The sequence below is a fragment of the Ursus arctos genome, unplaced genomic scaffold (genome assembly GCF_023065955.2).
Source record: "Ursus arctos isolate Adak ecotype North America unplaced genomic scaffold, UrsArc2.0 scaffold_34, whole genome shotgun sequence".
Classification (NCBI taxonomy): domain Eukaryota; kingdom Metazoa; phylum Chordata; class Mammalia; order Carnivora; family Ursidae; genus Ursus; species Ursus arctos.
In genome coordinates, this window is record NW_026623030.1 from 29,650,765 (window position 1) to 29,670,906 (window position 20,142).

At 48.9% G+C, this 20,142-nt stretch overlaps 1 protein-coding gene across 6 annotated transcripts in view; it reads right to left on the minus strand.

Annotated features, from left to right (window-relative positions):
- The window catches only part of STX2 (syntaxin 2), a 32,947-nt gene that overhangs the window by 10,852 nt on the left and 1,953 nt on the right, over positions 1-20,142 (minus strand). For all 6 annotated transcript variants that reach the window (XM_026514677.4, XM_044389797.3, XM_044389796.2 and 3 more), the window contains 5 exons: positions 11,505-11,579; positions 7,721-7,820; positions 2,424-2,498; positions 1,106-1,179; positions 393-501 (listed from right to left, as the gene is read on the minus strand). In XM_026514677.4, the coding sequence (XP_026370462.1) occupies positions 393-501; positions 1,106-1,179; positions 2,424-2,498; positions 7,721-7,820; positions 11,505-11,579 (433 nt within the window). Of the gene's footprint in view, positions 1-392; positions 502-1,105; positions 1,180-2,423; positions 2,499-7,720; positions 7,821-11,504; positions 11,580-20,142 lie in introns of those variants that run through there.

Below are 20,142 nucleotides of genomic sequence, written 5' to 3' on the forward strand. Positions count from 1 at the left end.
GGCTGGAGCAAATGGCATCCACACTTGCTTGCCAGACACACAACACCGTGAGGCCCTCAGGGACCGTCTCCCCAGATGGGGCACGGGGGGTGGGGGGCAACAGAAAAGTACTTGAGGAGATGATGGCTGGAAGTTTTCCAAATGTGATTAACACCCTAAAAGTAATGCTGATTAGAAAGTAATTTAAAGTCCACTCACCAAGGATTTTCCAAAGGATGTGAATAAAGAAAAAGTTCTGGTGATTCGGTAAACAGGAAGCCATGAAAAGGCTTTAGGTTTCACAATATTGGCAAAAGTAGAGATGGAATAATTCTCCTTAAGTTAAAATACTTTGATGTCAAGACCTTAAGAAAAATATGTTTTTAACAAAAAAAGTATTTTCCTTTACTCACTTATTTCTAGCTGACGCTGTATCCGTCCTTTGCTCCGCTCCCGGAACAGGGTCTGTGCCTCATTATATTCTGTCATAACTTCCACGAATTTCCGAGATAGTACGGAATGCTATTAACACAAAAGAAATTAATATAGAACTATCATTTCTTCTGCTGAAAGTGACATACAAAAACATGACATCAGGAAAACTACACCTGTTATGGGAACCCTTCAAACAGAAAGTGAGACGAGCAGCAGCCAGCTCTGCGACACAACCCATGCTGAGAGCTTCACGTGTGCCACCGGGCTGGACGGTCCCAGCACCCCCATTCTACAGACGTGGACACTGTGACTCGAGCTCGCCTGTAATTCCCGGCTGACCGGACGCGGCCTGGCACCCGCGCTGGCTGCCCCGGAGCCTGCACGCTACGCCCCCAAGCAAGCAGCCTGGACCCCACCGTCGGCACCACAAACATTTAGAAGGTGCGGACCTCACTCCCCACCCTCCACGGATTCAGATAATTCAGATAACATTGCTCTTCAGAGCAGAACTCTGTTGATGGACTGAATACACATTTTCTTCGTAATGAGGTCATCTACAGAGATCACCTCCCTTTATGCAGAGACGTTGTAAGGATTAATGTGACATAGAGATGAACTATTTTAAAGTTGAAAGAAGTAAAAAGACCTATTCTTCCCATCGCTTCCGTCTGGACGAGGCGGACAACCAAACCTGGGTTCTCCGGATGCGAAGATCCACCGAAGTCCGGTTCCCACTTTCATCCTGGTCAAAACTTTGCTCAATAGCTGGAAACAAACAGGAAAAGCGTCACCTTTACACTAAAAAACAGAAGTTTCTGAAGCCAAACCTCCAACTGCTTTTCTTTCTTATCTCTTCAATCCCTCATAAATGTAAGGATCTCAATAACGATCATCCATCGTTGGTAATACCACAAAATAAAACCGGATGTTCTAGCTTAACATTTAAAACAAAAAGAAGCAAACCACCTGACTCTGATGGAGTTTGGAGAACGTAACTATCCATCCACAGGAGATCCTGAAGCGTGGTGAATTCCAATGGACAAATGTCCTGGTTTCTCCAACCAAAAGAAAAAAGGGGGGGGGGATGGAAGGCGAGTCTGAGTTTTAAAAAACATTAAGTGACACGCCACCAATCACAGGGTATGGTCCTTATCTGGAACTCAATTCAAGCACACTGTAAAAAGAAATTCAAAGAACACTGAGGAAGAATAAATTCTAATTGGCTATTTCCTAATTGTGTGGATATAATCATGGCACTGTGGTTGTATTTTTGGGTGAAAATCCTTCTGTTCTGCAATATACTGACACACGTGCTGATGAAGCCACCTGGGCAGGGAGGAGCCGCGAGGGTGCAGAGCTGAAGGGTGTGGCCACGGGGTATGACCACGGGAGGTGGGTGGTCATCTTCCTACCCCCACTTGTTTGAAATGCCCCCTAACAAAAGTTCTTCCTGATCTGCAGAGACTTCCTGGATTCGAATGTTCCTCTGTAACAATTAGATCAACGTGTCTTCCCAGCACCCAGGTTTACGCCCAAACCTCTCAGACACCGCCTCTCAGAGCTGAACCTCGAGTACCAGAAGCTAAACTCCTACAAATTCAAGAAACTATTTCAGGAGAACTGGAGATTCGAATGAAAGGCTATTCACCTTCTCAAATATCTGCAATTTAGCAAAAAGTGTCATTAAAAATAGGCCTCTCTGAGAGATTAACAATTTATAAGCAAATGCATCGTTAACCTTGTTGAATACAAACTAGTGCTTCCATCCCAAATCTGCGGATTCAGCACAGTCAGCTTTAGCTCCCTGTGCGCCGTCCTCACAGCCAGCAGTGAAGAATTCTAGAACAATTCTAGTAACATAAAGGCCACTACTCCACGTTCATACAAATAACTTAAAGTGCTCACAGTTCTGACTTGTAAAAATGTCAAGAGTAAGAGATTACAGAGGAAACACAGATTACCCACACACCACCATCACCCATTACACGCAGCCAAAGCTGTAAACTCACACTTTAACTTGGCTCGGATTTTGTTAGCAGTTTTCTTGATTTCTTTGTTCAGATCTTCAAGCTCTTCTTTTATTTCTTTAAAATTAAAAAAAAAAAGGCACCTAAGTTATAATACCCAATAAACTTAAATTCAACAACATCTAGGTAAATATTCAAGTGTTTGGTTCTCAAAGTGAAGTTCCCAGACCAAGGAGCCTCAGCACCAGGTGCGGTCCTGGTAGAAATGCACATTCCTGGGCCCCGCCCAGACCTACTCAGTGTGGGACCTGTGGCCAGCAATCTGACCCTAACAAGCCCCTAGCTGACTGTGATGTGCACCTGTATTTGAGAAGAGCTGGTTTACAGCAATAAACTGATGAACTAGTTCACTGAATCTGTCACTAACACCTAGACCTAAGAGAGGAAGAAGAAATGTAACCATATTCTGGAAAAAAAATTCTATGTGTTTGATTTCCTTTGTGCTCACCTCTACCTAATCGAAGCAGGCTCCTCATAGTGCTGGTCCCCGCACTGGGAAGGCTGAGGGTAACCCCCAGACCCAGCCACTCTGTCTGGACAGGGAGAGCCGGTGCAGGATCTACAGGAAAATGCACATGGAGCAGGAGAATGTGTGTAGGCATGTGGCCCCGCTGAGGACACAGCACGCCAGACTTGGGGAACAGCTATGAGCCACGGGGTAGGCACAGAAGCTTCCGTAACTGAGGACTGAGCCTGGGGTAGATCAGAGCCCTGTCCCCCAGCTGACACTCTCCAGGAGCACTCCCTGCTCTGGATATGAAAGCCCTGGGCCTTTCCAGGAATGGAGATGCCGGGCTCCCTGCTCATACAGGCAGGCAGGGGCTCAGGTGTTCATGAGGGAAAGGAAAGAGGCATTACCAGATCTGATCCCCTAAAGCACAGAAGAAAGCCATAAGGTTATCCTGGGCAAAGGTCGCATTTCAAACCACTGCGAAAAGGAAGGGGTGTGATCAACACTCCTGCTGAGAACCATCAGGAAAGCTGGACAAAATAGGTTTTTAATCTGCTTAAAGGCATTTAAAGCTAAAAAGGCAGGTAAGCAGATCCAGGAGAAGGACACCCAGATGGGGGAGCCAGTGACGGGAGCGGCTTGAAGCTGGAGGCAGGGGAGAGGAGAGCTGCGAAGCCACTGAAGGCCCTGCCCCAGAGGAAGAGACTGTGATGCGGCTCACCTACCCCTCCCAAACTAGACCCAGAGCAGCAGCTGCCCCTGGCCATCTGTCAAAAATGTTTAAAAATCATCTTCTAGAAAAGAAGATACTATGCTAGGACTCAAATTACTGCCACGAGCTTTTATGCTCAAAGCCTAGGGCGCGATCAAAAACAGCCAGGCAAACAAAGCAGCACAGTCGAGGTCCACAGACCCCCAGGGGCACCAGTTAGCGGGTGATGAGACGCAGACAGTGAGGTCATTATGTTCAAAGGGGCGAAATACAAGATTAAGAATCTTGTCAGAAAATCAGACAGCACAGAAAGGAACCAAGTGAAATTCTAGGACTGAGAAATATCTCACCCAGAAATAACTCAATGGGTGGAGAGAGGTCTGCAATGAACCAGAAACAGACTTCCCAACAGAACGGCAAGATGGGGGCGAGAACAGAACAGAGGGCAGGGGAACCACGGGCACACGGAAAAGGCCTCGACATACAGATTTCAGGTCTCCCAAAGAGGGAGGGCAGGAAACGGAGCAGGGATGGCTCCTGAGAAGACAGTGGCCCAGGCAGCCAGAGGCGCAGACCCAGGGATCCAGGAGGCTAACTTAGGAAAAGCAGTGCAAACAGGAAAAAAAAAAAAAAAAAAAAAACGCATCCAGAAATGGCAGTGCAAAATCACTGAACCAAAGACAAAACACCAAGTATCTTAAAGCCTACAATTCAACAGCTGACTAAAAAAAAAAGATTACTTCAAAATCTTCAAGATGGTCAAAGAAAATTACTTCCCAATAGACTCCTACACTTGAAGCTGCAAACATCCTTCAAGAACAAGATTACGGACAGAAAATTTCAGACAACTGCATATTCCCTACTAAAAACAGTAACAAAGAGGGTTTTTTAGAAAGACATGATCTCGGATGGAAGTTGGGAGACTCAAGGAAGACTAAGGACTGGTATGGGCATGCATGTAGGGAGATCCGAAGGGACGCTCACGGTACTAACATTTACATTACTTTTACCCATTACCTACGAACAGCAATATGTGCCTACGAGAACAGATGGGGTCAAAGGTTCCTGAGGTCCTTGTATTCCCCGGAAGTAGTAAAAACACAGATTTCTACCGGACCTTAAGTCAGGAATGCATGCTATACTCTAGATTATAACAACAGAAAGAAGTCCATATAAACAAGCTACTGGTGGAGGGGATAAAATTCTTAAAACCCAATCCAAAAGAAAGCATGAAAAGAAAGAAGTAATAGAACAAGCAAGAAAAATGAAAAACAAACAAGATTATGAATGTCTACCCCAATATATCACTAATTCTAGCCAACAGCCTAAAAGCACTGAGAGACAAAAAATGATCAAGCTGGAAAAAAGACAAACCCAATAATATTTTATTCATAAAAGACGAGAAACACGTAAGCACCCGGCTATGGAAGATGAGCAGGAATTGGTGGGGAAACCTATCCCACACCCAGTAATCAAGGCAAACCGGGAGCTCTGTCCACACAGGCCAAGTGGCCGCGAGGGCACAAAGCGTCCGTTAATGGGGGCGGGAGGGGCACTCCCCATGACAAAAGGCCCAGCGCAGCACGAGACTTTACGGTTCTGAAGGCACCGGCCCCCCCAGCTTTCCGCGCACATGGGTCTGCCTCAGACCCTGGAAGGAGGGAAACAGACGGCTACAGAGGGTGTCATGGACCAAGCCTCAGACGAGAACAGGGCTGCACAGCAGGCAACAGCACTTGATCGGCCTTACCTTCCCCACCTAGAGGACTAGTGCCGGCATACGAAACCGCATCCTTCAGAGATACAGCCTGGAGCGGTCACTCTGAAAGGAGTCAGCAAAAATAGCTGCGGCACACACGGAACACATGTATCACACACGGCAGCACGCACACTGTGTGGCCATACGGGAGCGCACACCCACAGATCAGCGTGGCCAATGTGGACCACCGGGGAATCCTGGCAAAGGAAACATGAGTTTCCACTGTGCCGTCACTGCCACCTTCCCATCGATTTGAAAATGTTCACACTAAACTCTGAAAACAGAGTGTTTACTGGTACTAGCCCCTGGATCTGGAGGAACAGGCCCAGGGACTGGGCACCACCTGGTGGCCACTGTGCTCAGGCTCCACGGGCCCTGAGGCTGGGGGGGTGGGCGGGGAGAGAGCCAAGCTCCCCCCCACCCCGCCCACCTGCCCACCCGCCAGGGGCCAGCAGCCCACTGCCCTCTGCATCGCCCCAGGCTCCCCAGACCAGGGCCCAGTTCTGCATTACAGAACTGGACTTCTCTTTTCAAAGGTCAACTGAGTAGGCACTTGGACACTGCCTCCCCCGTTGTGGCTCACACTCTGTCATGAAACAGACCAAAGACCAGAGCAACAGTTCTTTTTTTTTTTTTTTTAAAGATTTTATTTATTTATTTGACAGAGATAGAGACAGCCAGCGAGAGAGGGAACACAAGCAGGGGGAGTGGGAGAGGAAGAAGCAGGCTCATAGCGGAGGAGCCTGATGTGGGGCTCAATCCCATAACGCCGGGATCACGCCCTGAGCCGAAGGCAGACGCCTAACCGCTGTGCCACCCAGGCGCCCCAAGAGCAACAGTTCTATTCGGAGCCCAGAAGGGACTACTGTGCAGCATTACGAGTTCTGCCCGTATTCCAACAGTAGTGTCACCTGCTATTTCTTGGCAGCGTAAGTTCTTTGGAAGCAAATTATTCAAAAGAAAAAAACACACTAATATTTATTCAAATTCAATTTTCCCAAGAAATAAGATGTTAATGGGTGTTACATAAAAAGTTTTGTGGGCAAATAAATGTGTGAAACACTACACTAAGTTAAACAGGTTTCTTTATTTAAGCAGGACTGCTCAGGGCCTTTATTACTGAGGACACTGTAACTTCCCAAGAGGGGATATGGCCTAACGAGGTTCCCAAATACACTGGGTGACACACCTGGTTCATAGGCAAGCTGACGACATTCGTGCTCCAGGACACATTTTGGGAAACATTCTCCTAAACCGTAAGATAAGGCATCTACTGAGGGTCAAAGCATTATCTGACAAGACATGCAAAATCTTAAAATTAAGAACTGGTTCTTTTCCAATGTAATGTCTCTATTTTTTCAATGTAAGGCTACACCAAATAATCCTCTCACAAAAAGTGGCTTTCACCTTGCCTCCGAAGTTGAGAGTAAGCGTCCCCATCACCACTTCCGCTTAACCCCCTAGCGGAGGTCAGTGAAGCAAGTGCACTAGAAATAGAAGGCACAGAGCGAAGGGAACTGTCATTATTCACAGATGACAGGACTGGGTGCAGAGACAGTCCAGCAGAATCTCCACAGAAAGTAACAGCATAAGTCGTCCGGCGAGAAAACGGACACAAGGGCAACGTATAAAAACCCACTGTATTCTACCCATAGAAACGAACAGAACACAAAACTTAGAGCAGACACTATAGCGTTAACATCGCGACCTCTGCCCCTTGTAAGAGACACAGTGCAGGATGTGTGAGGCCCTGCACCTAACCCTGGGGAGCACGACCAAGAGAGATGGAAAACAATGAAAACTGCAGAAGGACAGGCCCCTTTCATGGAGTAAAAGATGCAATATTGTAAAGACACCAATTCTTCCCCAAAATGATGCACGGATTCCAATTCGCAATCTCTGGCTTATTCAGACCCATCTTACCTTTACAGTTTTCAACACTTCTCCCTCCCGATCAAGGAAACACGCCCTTATAACTGCCAGTGCCCTCCTTCCTGGTTAATTTAGGGTCATTTCTTACATGCTGTCCCTAACAGACATCCAGAACAGCACACCCCATACAAAAGCCTTTCCTGAAGACTTAAAATCACCCATAAACCTGCCCTAAAAATGCTGTTTTCCATCTCAGTCTCTCACTAACTTTCATTTACTCTGTTTAAAGATTTATTTATTCATTTTAGAGAAAGACAGCAAGAGCAGGGAGGGGGCAGAGGGAGAGAAAGTGCATCCGAACGGAGGGGTGGCCTGCCTGCTTCCGGGACTCTGACCAGCTCCCCGAGCGACCGCAGTCAGGGCTGAGGCCTGTTTCACAGGCAGCGAGAGAGAGAGGCGCACAGGTTTCAAAGGCACGGACTTACTTCCTTCTGGGTTTGGTGCAGAAAGAATGATGCTGTGGTTTTTCTTTACTTCTTCAACATGTTGAGCTATTTTAGCCGTACCGTTCCTGATCTCCTCAACCTAGGACAGGTATAAACAGCCATCAGTGTTGTGACAAGTTCAGATTTGCTACCACTTTCCATTACCTAAAAAAGGAAAGACAAAGGAAGTAAATGAATAATCACCTCATGAAGAAATAACAGACTTTTTCCATTCTCACACTAACCGTTATTTAATTTAAAGATAAAGAAAAACGTACCGTGTGAAGATCCACACCCCCATGACTAAGGCGCTACCGATCGATGTTCACCAACAAAACCTATCAGGTTGTAAAAACCTTTACAATCGAGACCCAAGTGTTAGTACAGGTGACATCCACTGGAAGCAGACGGCCATGCACCCAGCGCTCCATGCGGTCGAGGAGGAAGGAGCTACGCCGGCAATAACACTCCACGTGGGGAAGTGTTTGTGGCCGACGGGGCCAAGCCTTCACAGACACTGTTTTTACCTCTCATGATCTACACCATTCAACACTTGTTTCAAAATGTAAGGTACTCACCAGCAAGATTTATCCAAATGGATCCACGTATCCATAATTACCACACTCCAAAAATAGCTTAAATATTTACTGATTCGTTTTAAAATAGTAATCACAAAATCATTCCACGTTGTGGTAGAAATCCACATCCCAATCCTGTGAGTGTGCCTTACACGGCAAAAGGGACTTTGCAGTTGGGGTTAAGAGTCTTAAGAGGGGAAATTTTCCTGGATTGTCTGAGTTGCCCCAAAGCAACCACAAGAGTCCTTACAAAAAGGAGGCGAGAGGATGGATCAAATCTAGAAGGTGGTGTGGTAACATGAGCAGAGGCTGGAGTGATGTGCTTTCAGAGTCCACAAGCTGGATTCTTCCCCTGGAGCCTCCAGAAGGAGCCAGCCCTGCTGGCAGGATCACTGCAGGTCTCGCTGGAGCTGTACAGTGATGAATGCGTATCGGGTGAAGCCATGTGGGTTGTGCTAATTTGTGACAGCCACAGGGAGAGACTGAGTCCACACACACATTTGTGAGAATGAGAGAGAGTATCAGTAAGAAAATGGTCTTGACCACATGGACTCCTTGAAGGGGTCTTGGCCCTCCCCAGAGACCCCTGGTCTCAGCTCCAAAGCACATATGGAAAATCCAAGTGTTAGAAGAGAGGGCAACACAGAATTCTGCCTTCCTAGAAGGACGAAGGGCTGTGCTGCTGGGCCTGGAGGCTATTTCCACCCTCACGCAATTTCCATAGGACTTCATAGACTTCACATATTTGTAATGAAGTGTTATTACTAATCACATAAAAACAATGCATAAAATAAAAGCTGATTCTTTTAAACGTTTGCCAGTTCATCATGAAGGCGTAAACACACGCAGTGATACTCTGGGTTCAGTGCGCAGGCCAGCACCCCGCCAGCCGTCTTGAAAGTGCCGTTTCTGCAGTAAACTCCGTGGTACGCAACGGTCATCAAGCAGGAAAGACACTGCTTGGCCCCCTGCAGAGTTCTGCAGTAGACAACCCCAACACCTCTGTGGCAGCGGCCCCAGTGTGGCCCAGAAAGGAAAGGGGGCTGTCATGCTCCCAGCACGGTGCCAGGGGGCAGCGCCACGGTCACGGTGGTGCCCACTCCCACCAACGGCTAGGAGGAACACAGCACAAGGTCTCTTTCTGTCCCTTACAAATCATCTTCGCAAAGGGGACGTTCCCTGGCCACCCCATAGGGCACCACCCTAAGTCCTTAACCAAGCACTGGCCATGTGCACAATCCTATCTTTTACAACATTCTATGTGATATTTAAGGTCCAAATGCCGTTCTCTGAAAACAGGCTGGTAGTAACATCATTGTCTATCTGTCTAAGAAGTCATTCCACAAAACTTAACTTTGAAAGGAAACAACTATTTAGCAAGTGAAAATCTGGACTTCGGCTGGACACTGCCGCTCCCAAGCACCCCCCAACAGCACGGGCACTGTTCTCACTCCTCCTGGCGCCACAGCCAACACAGGTCAGCGCGTGGCTCCCAGAAACCAAGAACCAGGTCTGCGGTAAACAATTCTTCTGTCAGATGTAACAACATTTAACGCTAGGAGACTCTTTAAAATAAGAAATACATTTTTACGAAGAACTGGAACAAAAGAATTACGCATCCGGGTGAAGGGGGTAAAATAGAAAAATAACTTCACAAAGTGAGTAGGTAAGCTCAAGACAATACAAAGGGTCTCATTTCCTAAGTGGAACCAGGAAATTCAGTATCTTAGCTGCTTTGCACCTTACAGTAAGTCCCTGTATCAAACAAGTGATGTCATGCTTTTTCCACTAGGTAAAATTAGGAACTAACATCATAAATACCTGAGAGCCCATGGCTACACTTACACTAGGTATTTACCAAACTCTAAAAACCGCTAACTTTTAATACGTTTTTATTAATATAGTACATTTTAAGATTTTATTTATTTATTTGAGAGAAAGAGTGCAAGAGCACGAGTATGAGCAGTGGCAGAGGGAAAAGCAGGCTCCCCGCTGAGCAGAGTGCCCAACTCGGGGCTCGATCCCAGGACCCCAGGATTGTGATCTGAGCCGAAGGCAGACTCTTAACTGAGCCACCCAGGCGCCCCCAATCGATTACATTTTTTTAATCAAATCTGCACATTGATAGGCCCGTTCACACCGTCATCCATGGATTCAAGAGTCAACTGACACTATTAGACTAGGTTCAGCATAACCCAAGCAAACCCTGCAAACACAGTTTTCTCATCATTAAATAATGATAATGGACATGTTTCTTCATGTTTAACAAAGTCAAAATATTTGTTCTGTGACTCAATTTCAAAAATTTAAAATCATGCAAAATTTGGTCAAATATGACTTAGGTTTAAGAATTTACCCATGGCGTAAGCCCAGAACCAGCCTCGGGGAGCTACGAGCGAGAGGAAAGGTCTTGCAGCAAGCCCGTGGGAGCAGACAAGGGACGCCGTCAGACCCACGGGACGCGGTCCCAGGGCAGTGGCCCCAGGGCCGACACCTCGAGAAAGGCCAAGCTGACAGATGGCAAAGCAGTGCTGCCACAGTTACATATCTGCCCACATATAAAATTTTTCAGGAGCGGAATTTAAGATACATTCAAAGATTTTAAGAAATATACAGTATGAGCTCTTTGACACATACAGTCACCGTCTGGGGACTCGCAGCCGTTCTGGGAGAAACAAGAGAAGCATCACCATGTGTACCCATCGGCCAAGGGGCACCCTTGCCACCAGGACTGCCAGTCCACTCTCTAAAGGACCAGGCGGCCCTCAGTGTGGAGAACACCGCTGGTGCTGGGGTGAGAACATGAGAGACACGAACCTACCACAGGGCGTGGCAGGGTCTCCCGGCGGCAGCCCAGCGCAGAGGGGCTATCTCCCGGCACCAGCTCCACGGTACTGAGAGAAGCACCTCGCCAAGCACCACCCAAGCTGGGAGCGTAAAGCTCCTCCCTGGGGAAGACGAGGGTTCTGGGGCTCCACGTCTGCAAACCACCACTCCCACCAACCCCTCCCCACGCCTATTACCAGGAAGAATGGCTCAATACTACCAGGTATGTTCAGGGAACGAAAAATTCTAGAGAACTTACATCATCAGAAACAACTTTTTGAAGTATTACTTTTAGTATTATCTCAAATATAACACATACAGTTAACGCTGACTGTGTTTAAAGAAGAAAGTCTGGCTGGGCTTCATCGAATGGCTCTTACCTGATGGAAGAAATCATCCATGAAATGGTCCTTTTCAACAACAACACTTGTGTCCCCATCGTCATTTTTTCTACACTAAAACAGAAAATATAAAAAGGAAAATTCAGATTTTAGAAGTGTTCACACAAGCACAAACGGTGAACGAGAACGGCTAGAATGTGGAGCTGTCACAAGCCAGTGCCGTCTGCGACGACCGCCCACTGTGGACTCCGGGCACACAGAGGGGGTTAGGACGGAGGCAGCGGACAGCCCTAGGGGGCAGCACGGCCACCTCCTGGAAACAACGGCGGGACTTCCCAGAACTTAACAACAGGGAGCTGTTCATTTGCACCCTGAAAGTCAACATGACAGCAAGTTTTATCCTCAAGAAGTGAACCCCTGGTACCGCATACTTTCTATAAAGATTAAAAACACACCACTGGCTAACTTTTCTAAAGCACATGATTTTCAAGGAACCTGCACATGTATTGGCTGGCATGCCTCATTTTCCCCTAAGTGAGTAACTCCCAGGGGCACCCACAAATAATCAATAAACACTTTAATATGGAAACACGTGGTAGGAAGAAGGAAAGCAACTGTCCTGACCACTGGAAAGAGCCACAGTGATGCTATGGGAGCAGTCAGGCTCTGTTTAAATCCCATCAAAGAATATTCCAGGGCAGTTCTCAAACTGGAGTTGCATTAGAATCATGGGAAGGCTGGGTCTCTGATTCAGCAGGTCAGGGTGGGGCATTCTGAACACTCTAGAACGGTCGGACGCCGTCCAGTGCTGCGGCTAGTGCAGGGACCCCCATGAAGAACCACTTTCCAGGGAGGCAAAGCCTCTACCCGTGGAACCCAGCCCTGGGCAGACAGAAGCTGCTGTGTGCAGCACCACCGGCCGGGGGACTGCTCGCGGAGCTCACCCAAGCACCACAGACGTGTACGCAGCATCCCCTAGTGGGGGTGGTGCCACGAAGAGAAAAGGAAAGAAAACCTGCCAGAAAGACCGTGGAGGGAACGGCTTTGAACCGTCTCCGTGAGGACACACCAGACGAGCCTGCTCACTGCCAGCCCTGTGAAAGCCGAGGTGGCCGTGGGTTTCAGGAATTCCCAGAACCTTAGCAAGACGGAAGTCTACCCATTCCAAGTCTGGACTGTTGCTTTACTGATCTACAGCCTACAAATAACTTGGAGACAAAATTCTACTAAAATGTAGCTAAGACAAACCTGCAAAGTGAGTAAATGTTGAAGAAAGCACAGGAAGCCCTCCCTGCGCACCATCCAGGGCCCTCACGAAAGCAAGGAGATTTGGCCCAAAGGTCAGCAATAATCTCTCACCACCCTGAGGAGATCTCTCGAGGTCACCTCTCTCAGCCTGGGGCCCCTTCTGGGCAGAGATAAGCCAAGTCACTTAGCGGAGGCAAAGGGAAGAGAGGTCTCCCTCGGAGAGGAAGAGCTCGCTTAGAGGAGCGGCTCGCAGGAGGAGGGTGTGAGGGCGCCCCAATCGCAGGCGGACACAGTGCGCACACGGATGGGACGAGCGGGGCAGGACCAGCGGGGCGGCCGCCAAGGGGGAAGCAGAAGCCACACAGGGTACGAGCCAGCTCCCTCGCTGGGCTGGGGAGGGACCCACTGGTGCCTCTCAGACACGCGTGGCCACACACCCCGTTAACCCTATTTATTCCCTTGCCCTGACTCCCCAGGGTGGTGGCTTCCCAGTGCCGTCCTGAGTTACACTGAGCCACCACCCTGCTCTCACATGACACCAGCTGTTGAGAAAGACGCCCGGAAGGAGTGCTAGTGACAATGTTTGGTTTGTGCTGCTAACAGGACAAGTATTAGGAGTAGAACTGTGTCCCTGGAAAAGCACACGTGGAAGGCCTAACCCCAGACCTCAGCATGGGAACCACGGCGGGAATAAGGGTTTGTGCGGGTGGAATTAGGGACGATGAGGCCGTGCTGGAGCAGGGAGGGTCCTTCACCCAACATGACTCCTGCCCTTGTAAGAGAAGACAGCCACAAAGAGGAAGAGGGCCACGTGACGACGAGGCACCCAAGGACCGCCAGCCCCACTGGAAGCTGCCCGGCCCTGCCCTGCCTCCCTCTCAGACTTCTGGCCTCCAGAGCTGGGGAACCACTCCCGCCGTGTTTCAGCCCCAGGTCTGTGGTAGTTTGCTCCAACAGCCCGAGGACACTGACCCAGCAAGTCAGGGCTGCCTGCCGTGCCCCGGCCTCCCTCACTGATCAAGACGGTTTTCCCATGACTGTCAGCAGGAAAACAGCGCCATGCAGAAGTGGGTCCCAGCCTGCCTCCCCGCAGCCCCTGAACCTCTGAGTCTCTGTCTCCTGGTCTGTGAACCATGGACTCCACCGGCCCCACCTCCGTCAAAGGCAGGTTGTAAGCACACCTGTCTACCTGTGTGACCTAAGGGGTCTCTATGTCACAGGGCTACGTCAACTGACAAAGGCTTTCAAATCATTCTAGTCTCAGCTGTAAGCCCCTCCGGGCTGGCACATCTTGAGAAAACAGAGCACTGCTGAAGGCTACGGAGAGCCGGTGCACCAGGGGCTTTGGGAAGCACCCTCGCCAAACCACCACCCACGGCCCATGTCCGCATCGCCAAGTCACGCACTAGAACACAGACCACACGGGGAAGGCATGTGCTCAAGTCCTCTGAGCGAAGCAATTCCGGGCCAGCCTGTGAATCCAGGTCTGTTCGGCTTTACAGAACTCACCATCAACAAGACCACCACTCCGACTCTGACCACAGACAGCGGCCCTTCACCTCCAGCTCCGACACTCAGGCAATGGCCCCAGGAACTCTACTATCCCCATGCTGCCAGGAAGCGGCGGAGGTGCCGACAACAGAGGACTGACCTTGTCGATTTGACTCCAAACGCCCTTGCTCTTAACAATTCACCATCCACTCCTCAGAGGAAGGAGCTTCCCCACAGGTCCCCCACTGCAGACACAGCCTGGCTACCAGGCCCTCCTTCCGACTCCTGGCGGCAGCCTCCCCTCCCCCCTCCGGAGAGCGTGCTCCACACCCCGCTCATCCTAACTTGGCCCTGTATCACCCTACGGTGGCTAATCGTCTTCTCTTCTCCATGGCGGGATCTCAGAAGGAAACGGTTATGCCACATTCAGCTCAAGTCAGGAACAAGAGTGAAACAGCACCACATAAGCAGCTGGCTTCCTGTGAACGGACGTGAACTTGGTTTAGGAGCTAGTGCCCGGAGCACCGAGAGATGAGAAGGGCATCTGCCCCACAGGACTCTCACAGGGCCGCTCACATCTCACTGCTCTCAAGGTAAAGGTAGACTCACACACGCCGGTTTTTGTTTTGCTTTCTGTGGGACACTGCAAACCCACAGAGTAGAAGTACCACAATGAGCCCTGGATGCGTCCATCACATGGTTCAACCACCATCTCCCCGTAGCCAGTCCTGCTTCCCCTGCGCCCCCCGCCCCAACGGCACTAGGTCGCCCCGGGCGAATCCCATCCAGAAGACGCCCGCTGGGGGTTCCACGCAGCAGAAAACTCAAGCTGACACTCCAGGAGAGACACCACGGCGCTCAGGGAGACGGTTCCCGACCTCGCGCCCCCAGGGGAGCGCATCACGTCACTGCCACACTTCCACACTGGGCGCTGACCGCACTCCACGCACGGTGGCCACCAGCAAACCAGACCGAGGAAGCCCAATGCGGCCTCGGCCTCTGACCCGCACTGCCTGCAGCCACGAAGGAGCCAGAGAACTAGAAATGCACTTTCTCTATTGTGTCCTTTCTTTACCCTTATTTTACAACCTTCACTTCTACTTTCTATCTCCGTGGGGTTCTCACAACCACCAGGTACCGTGGGGATTCTCACAACCACCAGGTACCGTGGGGATTCTCACAACCACCAGGTACCGTGGGGATTCTCACAACCACCAGGTACCGTGGGGATTATAACAACCACCAGGTACCGTGGGGATTCTCACAACCACCAGGTACCGTGGGGATTCTCACAACCACCAGGTACCGTGGGGATTCTCACAACCACCAGGTACCGTGGGGATTCTCACAACCACCAGGTACCGTGGGGATTCTCACAACCACCAGGTACCGTGGGGATTCTCACAACCACCAGGTACCGTGGGGATTCTCACAACCACCAGGTAGCGCGGGGTTCTCACAACCACCAGGTAGCGCGGGGTTCTCACAACCACCAGGTAGCGCGGGGTTCTCACAACCACCAGGTAGCGCGGGGTTCTCACAACCACCAGGTAGCGCGGGGTTCTCACAACCACCAGGTACCGTGGGGATTCTCACAACCACCAGGTACCGTGGGGATTCTCACAACCACCAGGTACCGTGGGGATTCTCACAACCACCAGGTACCGTGGGGATTCTCACAACCACCAGGTACCGTGGGGTTCTCACAACCACCAGGTACCGTGGGGATTCTCACAACCACCAGGTACCGTGGGGTTCTCACAACCACCAGGTAGCGCGGGGTTCTCACAACCACCAGGTAGCGCGGGGTTCTCACAACCACCAGGTACCGTGGGGATTCTCACAACCACCAGGTACCGTGGGGATTCTCACAACCACCAGGTACCGTGGGGTTCTCACAACCACCAGGTACCGTGGGGATTCTCACAACCACCAGGTACCGTGGGGATTCTCACAACCACCAGGTACCGTGGGGTTCTCACAACCACCAGGTACCGTGGGGATTCTCACAACCACCAGGTACCACGGGGTTCGCACAACTACCAGGTAGCGCGGGGTTCTCACAACTACCAGGTAACTGGGGATAGATTCCATCATGCTGCCTTAGGTTCTCCATTCCCTAAAAGGGAAACTGAAAGCAGACAGGACCCTGCTACCTCACTGGAATGCCTCCTTCAGTCCCTCCAGCTGGGACAGTGGAGTCCACGCACTGCCTTTGTGACCGTTGCTTTACGGTGAATAACAAAACCACCCGTGGCAAAGCATTTCCTAAAAGCAGCGGGAATACTCTCCAATGTGACAGGCTTGATTTCCAAACTGTCAAAGTGCAAGATAAACATTCAAATATCAACATTCCATTTCTGTTAAATTTTGAGAGACCTCCTTAAATGTAGCAATATAAAAAATAAAATTCCCCCTGTGTGACCACTATTGTCAGGAGGAGACATGTTGGGGACTATTTAACAGACACGAATCATTTGTCACTGGAATGCTCACTGTTTAGATTTCAACAGAAGCTAAATTATCACAAATCAGTAGAATCAAAACTTGGATAAAACACTGGCTTCTTTCTCCACATGCACAGACATGGGGGCCTTGCACAGATAGGAACTGTGGGCACATAAATCACATCTTCTTGAAATATATACAGTTGTACCTTTGCTGCTGGACAGCATTAGCCTAAGTCACTTCAGTACAGGAATGCACACGAGTGAGCATCGGTGGAAGCTGTCTGGTTCGTAGTGACACGCCTGCCTCATGCATCGGTGGGAGCTGTCTGGTTCGTAGTGACACGCCTGCCTCATGCATCGGTGGGAGCTGTCTGGTTCGTAGTGACACGCCTGCCTCATGCATCGGTGGGAGCTGTCTGGTTCGTAGTGACACGACTGCCTCATGCATCGGTGGAAGCTGTCTGGTTCGTAGTGACACGCCTGCCTCATGTCTTTATATTACTACGGTTTACACTGTTTCACGTGTCTGTATTTTCACTGAACATCTGTCTGCACTGTTAGTATCACACACAGACCTTTTACAGGTACTGAGACTTCGCATAAACAGAATTGTACTACACAGATGCTTCTGCAATTTGACTCTTTTTCTCCCTATGACGTGTTTAAAGATTTCTCCTTATCTCTCACTTTCACTCACTGACAAACTAGTCCTCTTTCTGTCTTTCACACCAACCTGTCCCCACCTTGGGGCCTCGGGGCTTGCTGTGCCTTCTGCGGGGAGCACCTGCCCTGGCCTGCCCCCCACTGGCTTCTCCTCCTCATTCAGGCCCCAAGTAGCCCGCCCACAGCCACACACCCTGCTCTATTTCCCTCAGAGCAGGAATTTACTTAGCTCGCCCCTGCCTGCTCCCCACAGGTGTCCCAGCAGCAAGGACACCATCTGCCTTCTCACAGCTCCTGCATCAGGGCTGTGCCGGTGCCCCGGTGCGGGGCCCCAGTCAGAGGGATCAGCTGAGTTAAGGAAGAGAAGGGGGAGGGGACCGAGAGGAGGGCGGAGAGGACTGAGGACACAAGCGGAGATGAACACAGGGCTGACACAAAGCAAGTGTGACCTGGGCGCAGGCATTAGTTGCTCGTCCAGGTTCCACTTTGCAGGAGGTCCTGCGGCACACTCTGCCCTCCAAGGCTAAGGCACCGTTCTAACTTGGAATAAATCTCCTCCTTTCTGTTGCAGCTAATGAGTTTCTGTCCCTTGCAAGCAAAAGAGCCTTGAGGACCATACATTCCACTGTCATCTCCATTTTCCTCACCGTGGGATCTTGAAACAGAAACAACAATTCAATCAACACCTGGCAGGTTCTGAGCACAACTGGCCACACAAGTCGGAAGGGCTGTGCCGGTGCTCAGTGGAAGAAAACAGGACTGCGTCGGTGCTCAGAGTGGAAGAAAACAGGACTGTGTCGGTGCTCAGAGACGGGAAGACAGCCATCTCTGGGGACAGAAGAAGAGAGCAGGGCAGGAAGACTTCCCAGGGGTGATGACTGCATGCGCTGAGACCATGAAGGTGTGAGGCAGGCAGAGAAGGGGGACACGGGGCGCAGTACACACAATGGCACGGAAGAGGGAAGCCGCCTCGGGAACAGCAGACAGCGCCCGATGACAGGACCAAGGCAGCCCATGGGACGTGTGCACCAAAGAAGAAACCCTTGTAGGAACTGGCTTTTCATGAAGTGGTTCTCTTAGGTTTTCTATTCCTTAAATTCACAACAGACTTGAGGTTAGAAACAAGAAGAATTAATCTGCGGAAATGTCCAAGTTTTGTTGTCTTAAAAAGAGACCCACCACGTATACAAACGAATATATTTATGGTAGCTAAGAATAGAGAACCCATAGATTCCAACTGGGGGAACTGTTTCTACAACGACAAACGAAATATAAAAAGTTGGCGGAACTATATAAACCACAAAATTCTAAACTATAAACATATGCATATAGGAAATTATAAATACACTATAAAATTCTTAGCATTTTAAGTTTTAGTGAAGTATTTAGAAAAGTGTTTTATTTTACAAATGGGAATCTGAATCTTTATAACATGAGCAGGCTGAGCTGTCGAAAAAGAACTAAAATATCTGGGCAGTTTTTCCTGCCCTGTAAAAACTGTATTTACATTTCATCACCTTGAATCCAGGGATTAAAGATAGTAATTTTCTCATTTCCCTTAGGTGTACTAATGAAGATACGGAAGGACTGTGTGTTTGTGTCTATTATCCTGTAAGCAATACCCGCAGCTGAAATCGCAGTTTCTCTATTCTTAACTATAATAAGTGTGTCCATTTGCATACACAAACTTTTTTTAAAAAGGCAACCATAACACATCTGGAGTCCCTGTCTTGTAGAACATCCTCTCACATTTACTTTTGTCCTAGGACGTACTCCACCCGCCGCCCCTGCCCTGGCCGTCAGCCTCCACACGTGCACGCACGTCAGGTCTGTCTCTCCACATCTAGCACACCGCTCCTGGAGACCTGGCACTCACATGTCTGTTGACAGGTGGTTCTTTCTACTGTATGTAAATAGAAACAACATCTTTCAGGATTCAGAGTCTAGGAGATCTTGAACAAGTCATTTAAACCTCCTGCACCCAAATAAATTGGCTGCTCGAAAGGAGAATCATTGGTTAGAAGCAGCTAAATCTGAATCTGACAAATTGTATTGATCACGCCAATATTTAAGTCTTTTCCAATGGGTTATCAGTGATAACCTTCTTCTCAGGAAAAAGAACTAACAGCTAATAAAGGAAACTTCTTGGAGGTTTCCAAAAACAACTATTTTGCCAGGTTGGACATTGTTATGAGGCATGTTAACTATCAAATTAAAATTCACCTAGGAAAAAAACACCAGCTGTTTAGAAACATGGTTATGAATAGACTTTCAACTACTCCAAGAACTACTTGGAAAAAATACATTTCCTTAAGGAAAAATAAAAGTTTGACTTTTATTTTTTTTTTAAAGATTTTGTTTATTTATTTGACAGAGATAGAGACAGCCAGCGAGAGAGGGAACACAAGCAGGGGGAGTGGGAGAGGAAGAAGCAGGCTCATAGCACAGGAGCCTGATGTGGGGCTCGATCCCATAACGCCGGGATCACGCCCTGAGCGGAAGGCAGACGCTTAACCGCTGTGCCACCCAGGCGCCCCAAAAGTTTGACTTTTATATCTGATAATTTTCAGGTGAACTTTTAAATATTAAAAGTTATTAAACGTTAAATGTCAAATTCAATTTTAAATTAATATTTTACACTAGATAGAAATTTCCTTTTTATAACTTCCTGCAAACATTAAAAAGCTAATAAATATTAATAGCACTTATAATTACATAGCATTTTCTCCCAACTTCTCCCAGAGTGTCATACACAGGAGATAATTTCATGTTTCACAACTCCTTCTATGAGTAAGCAAGAGAGAGATTATTATCCCCATTTTATG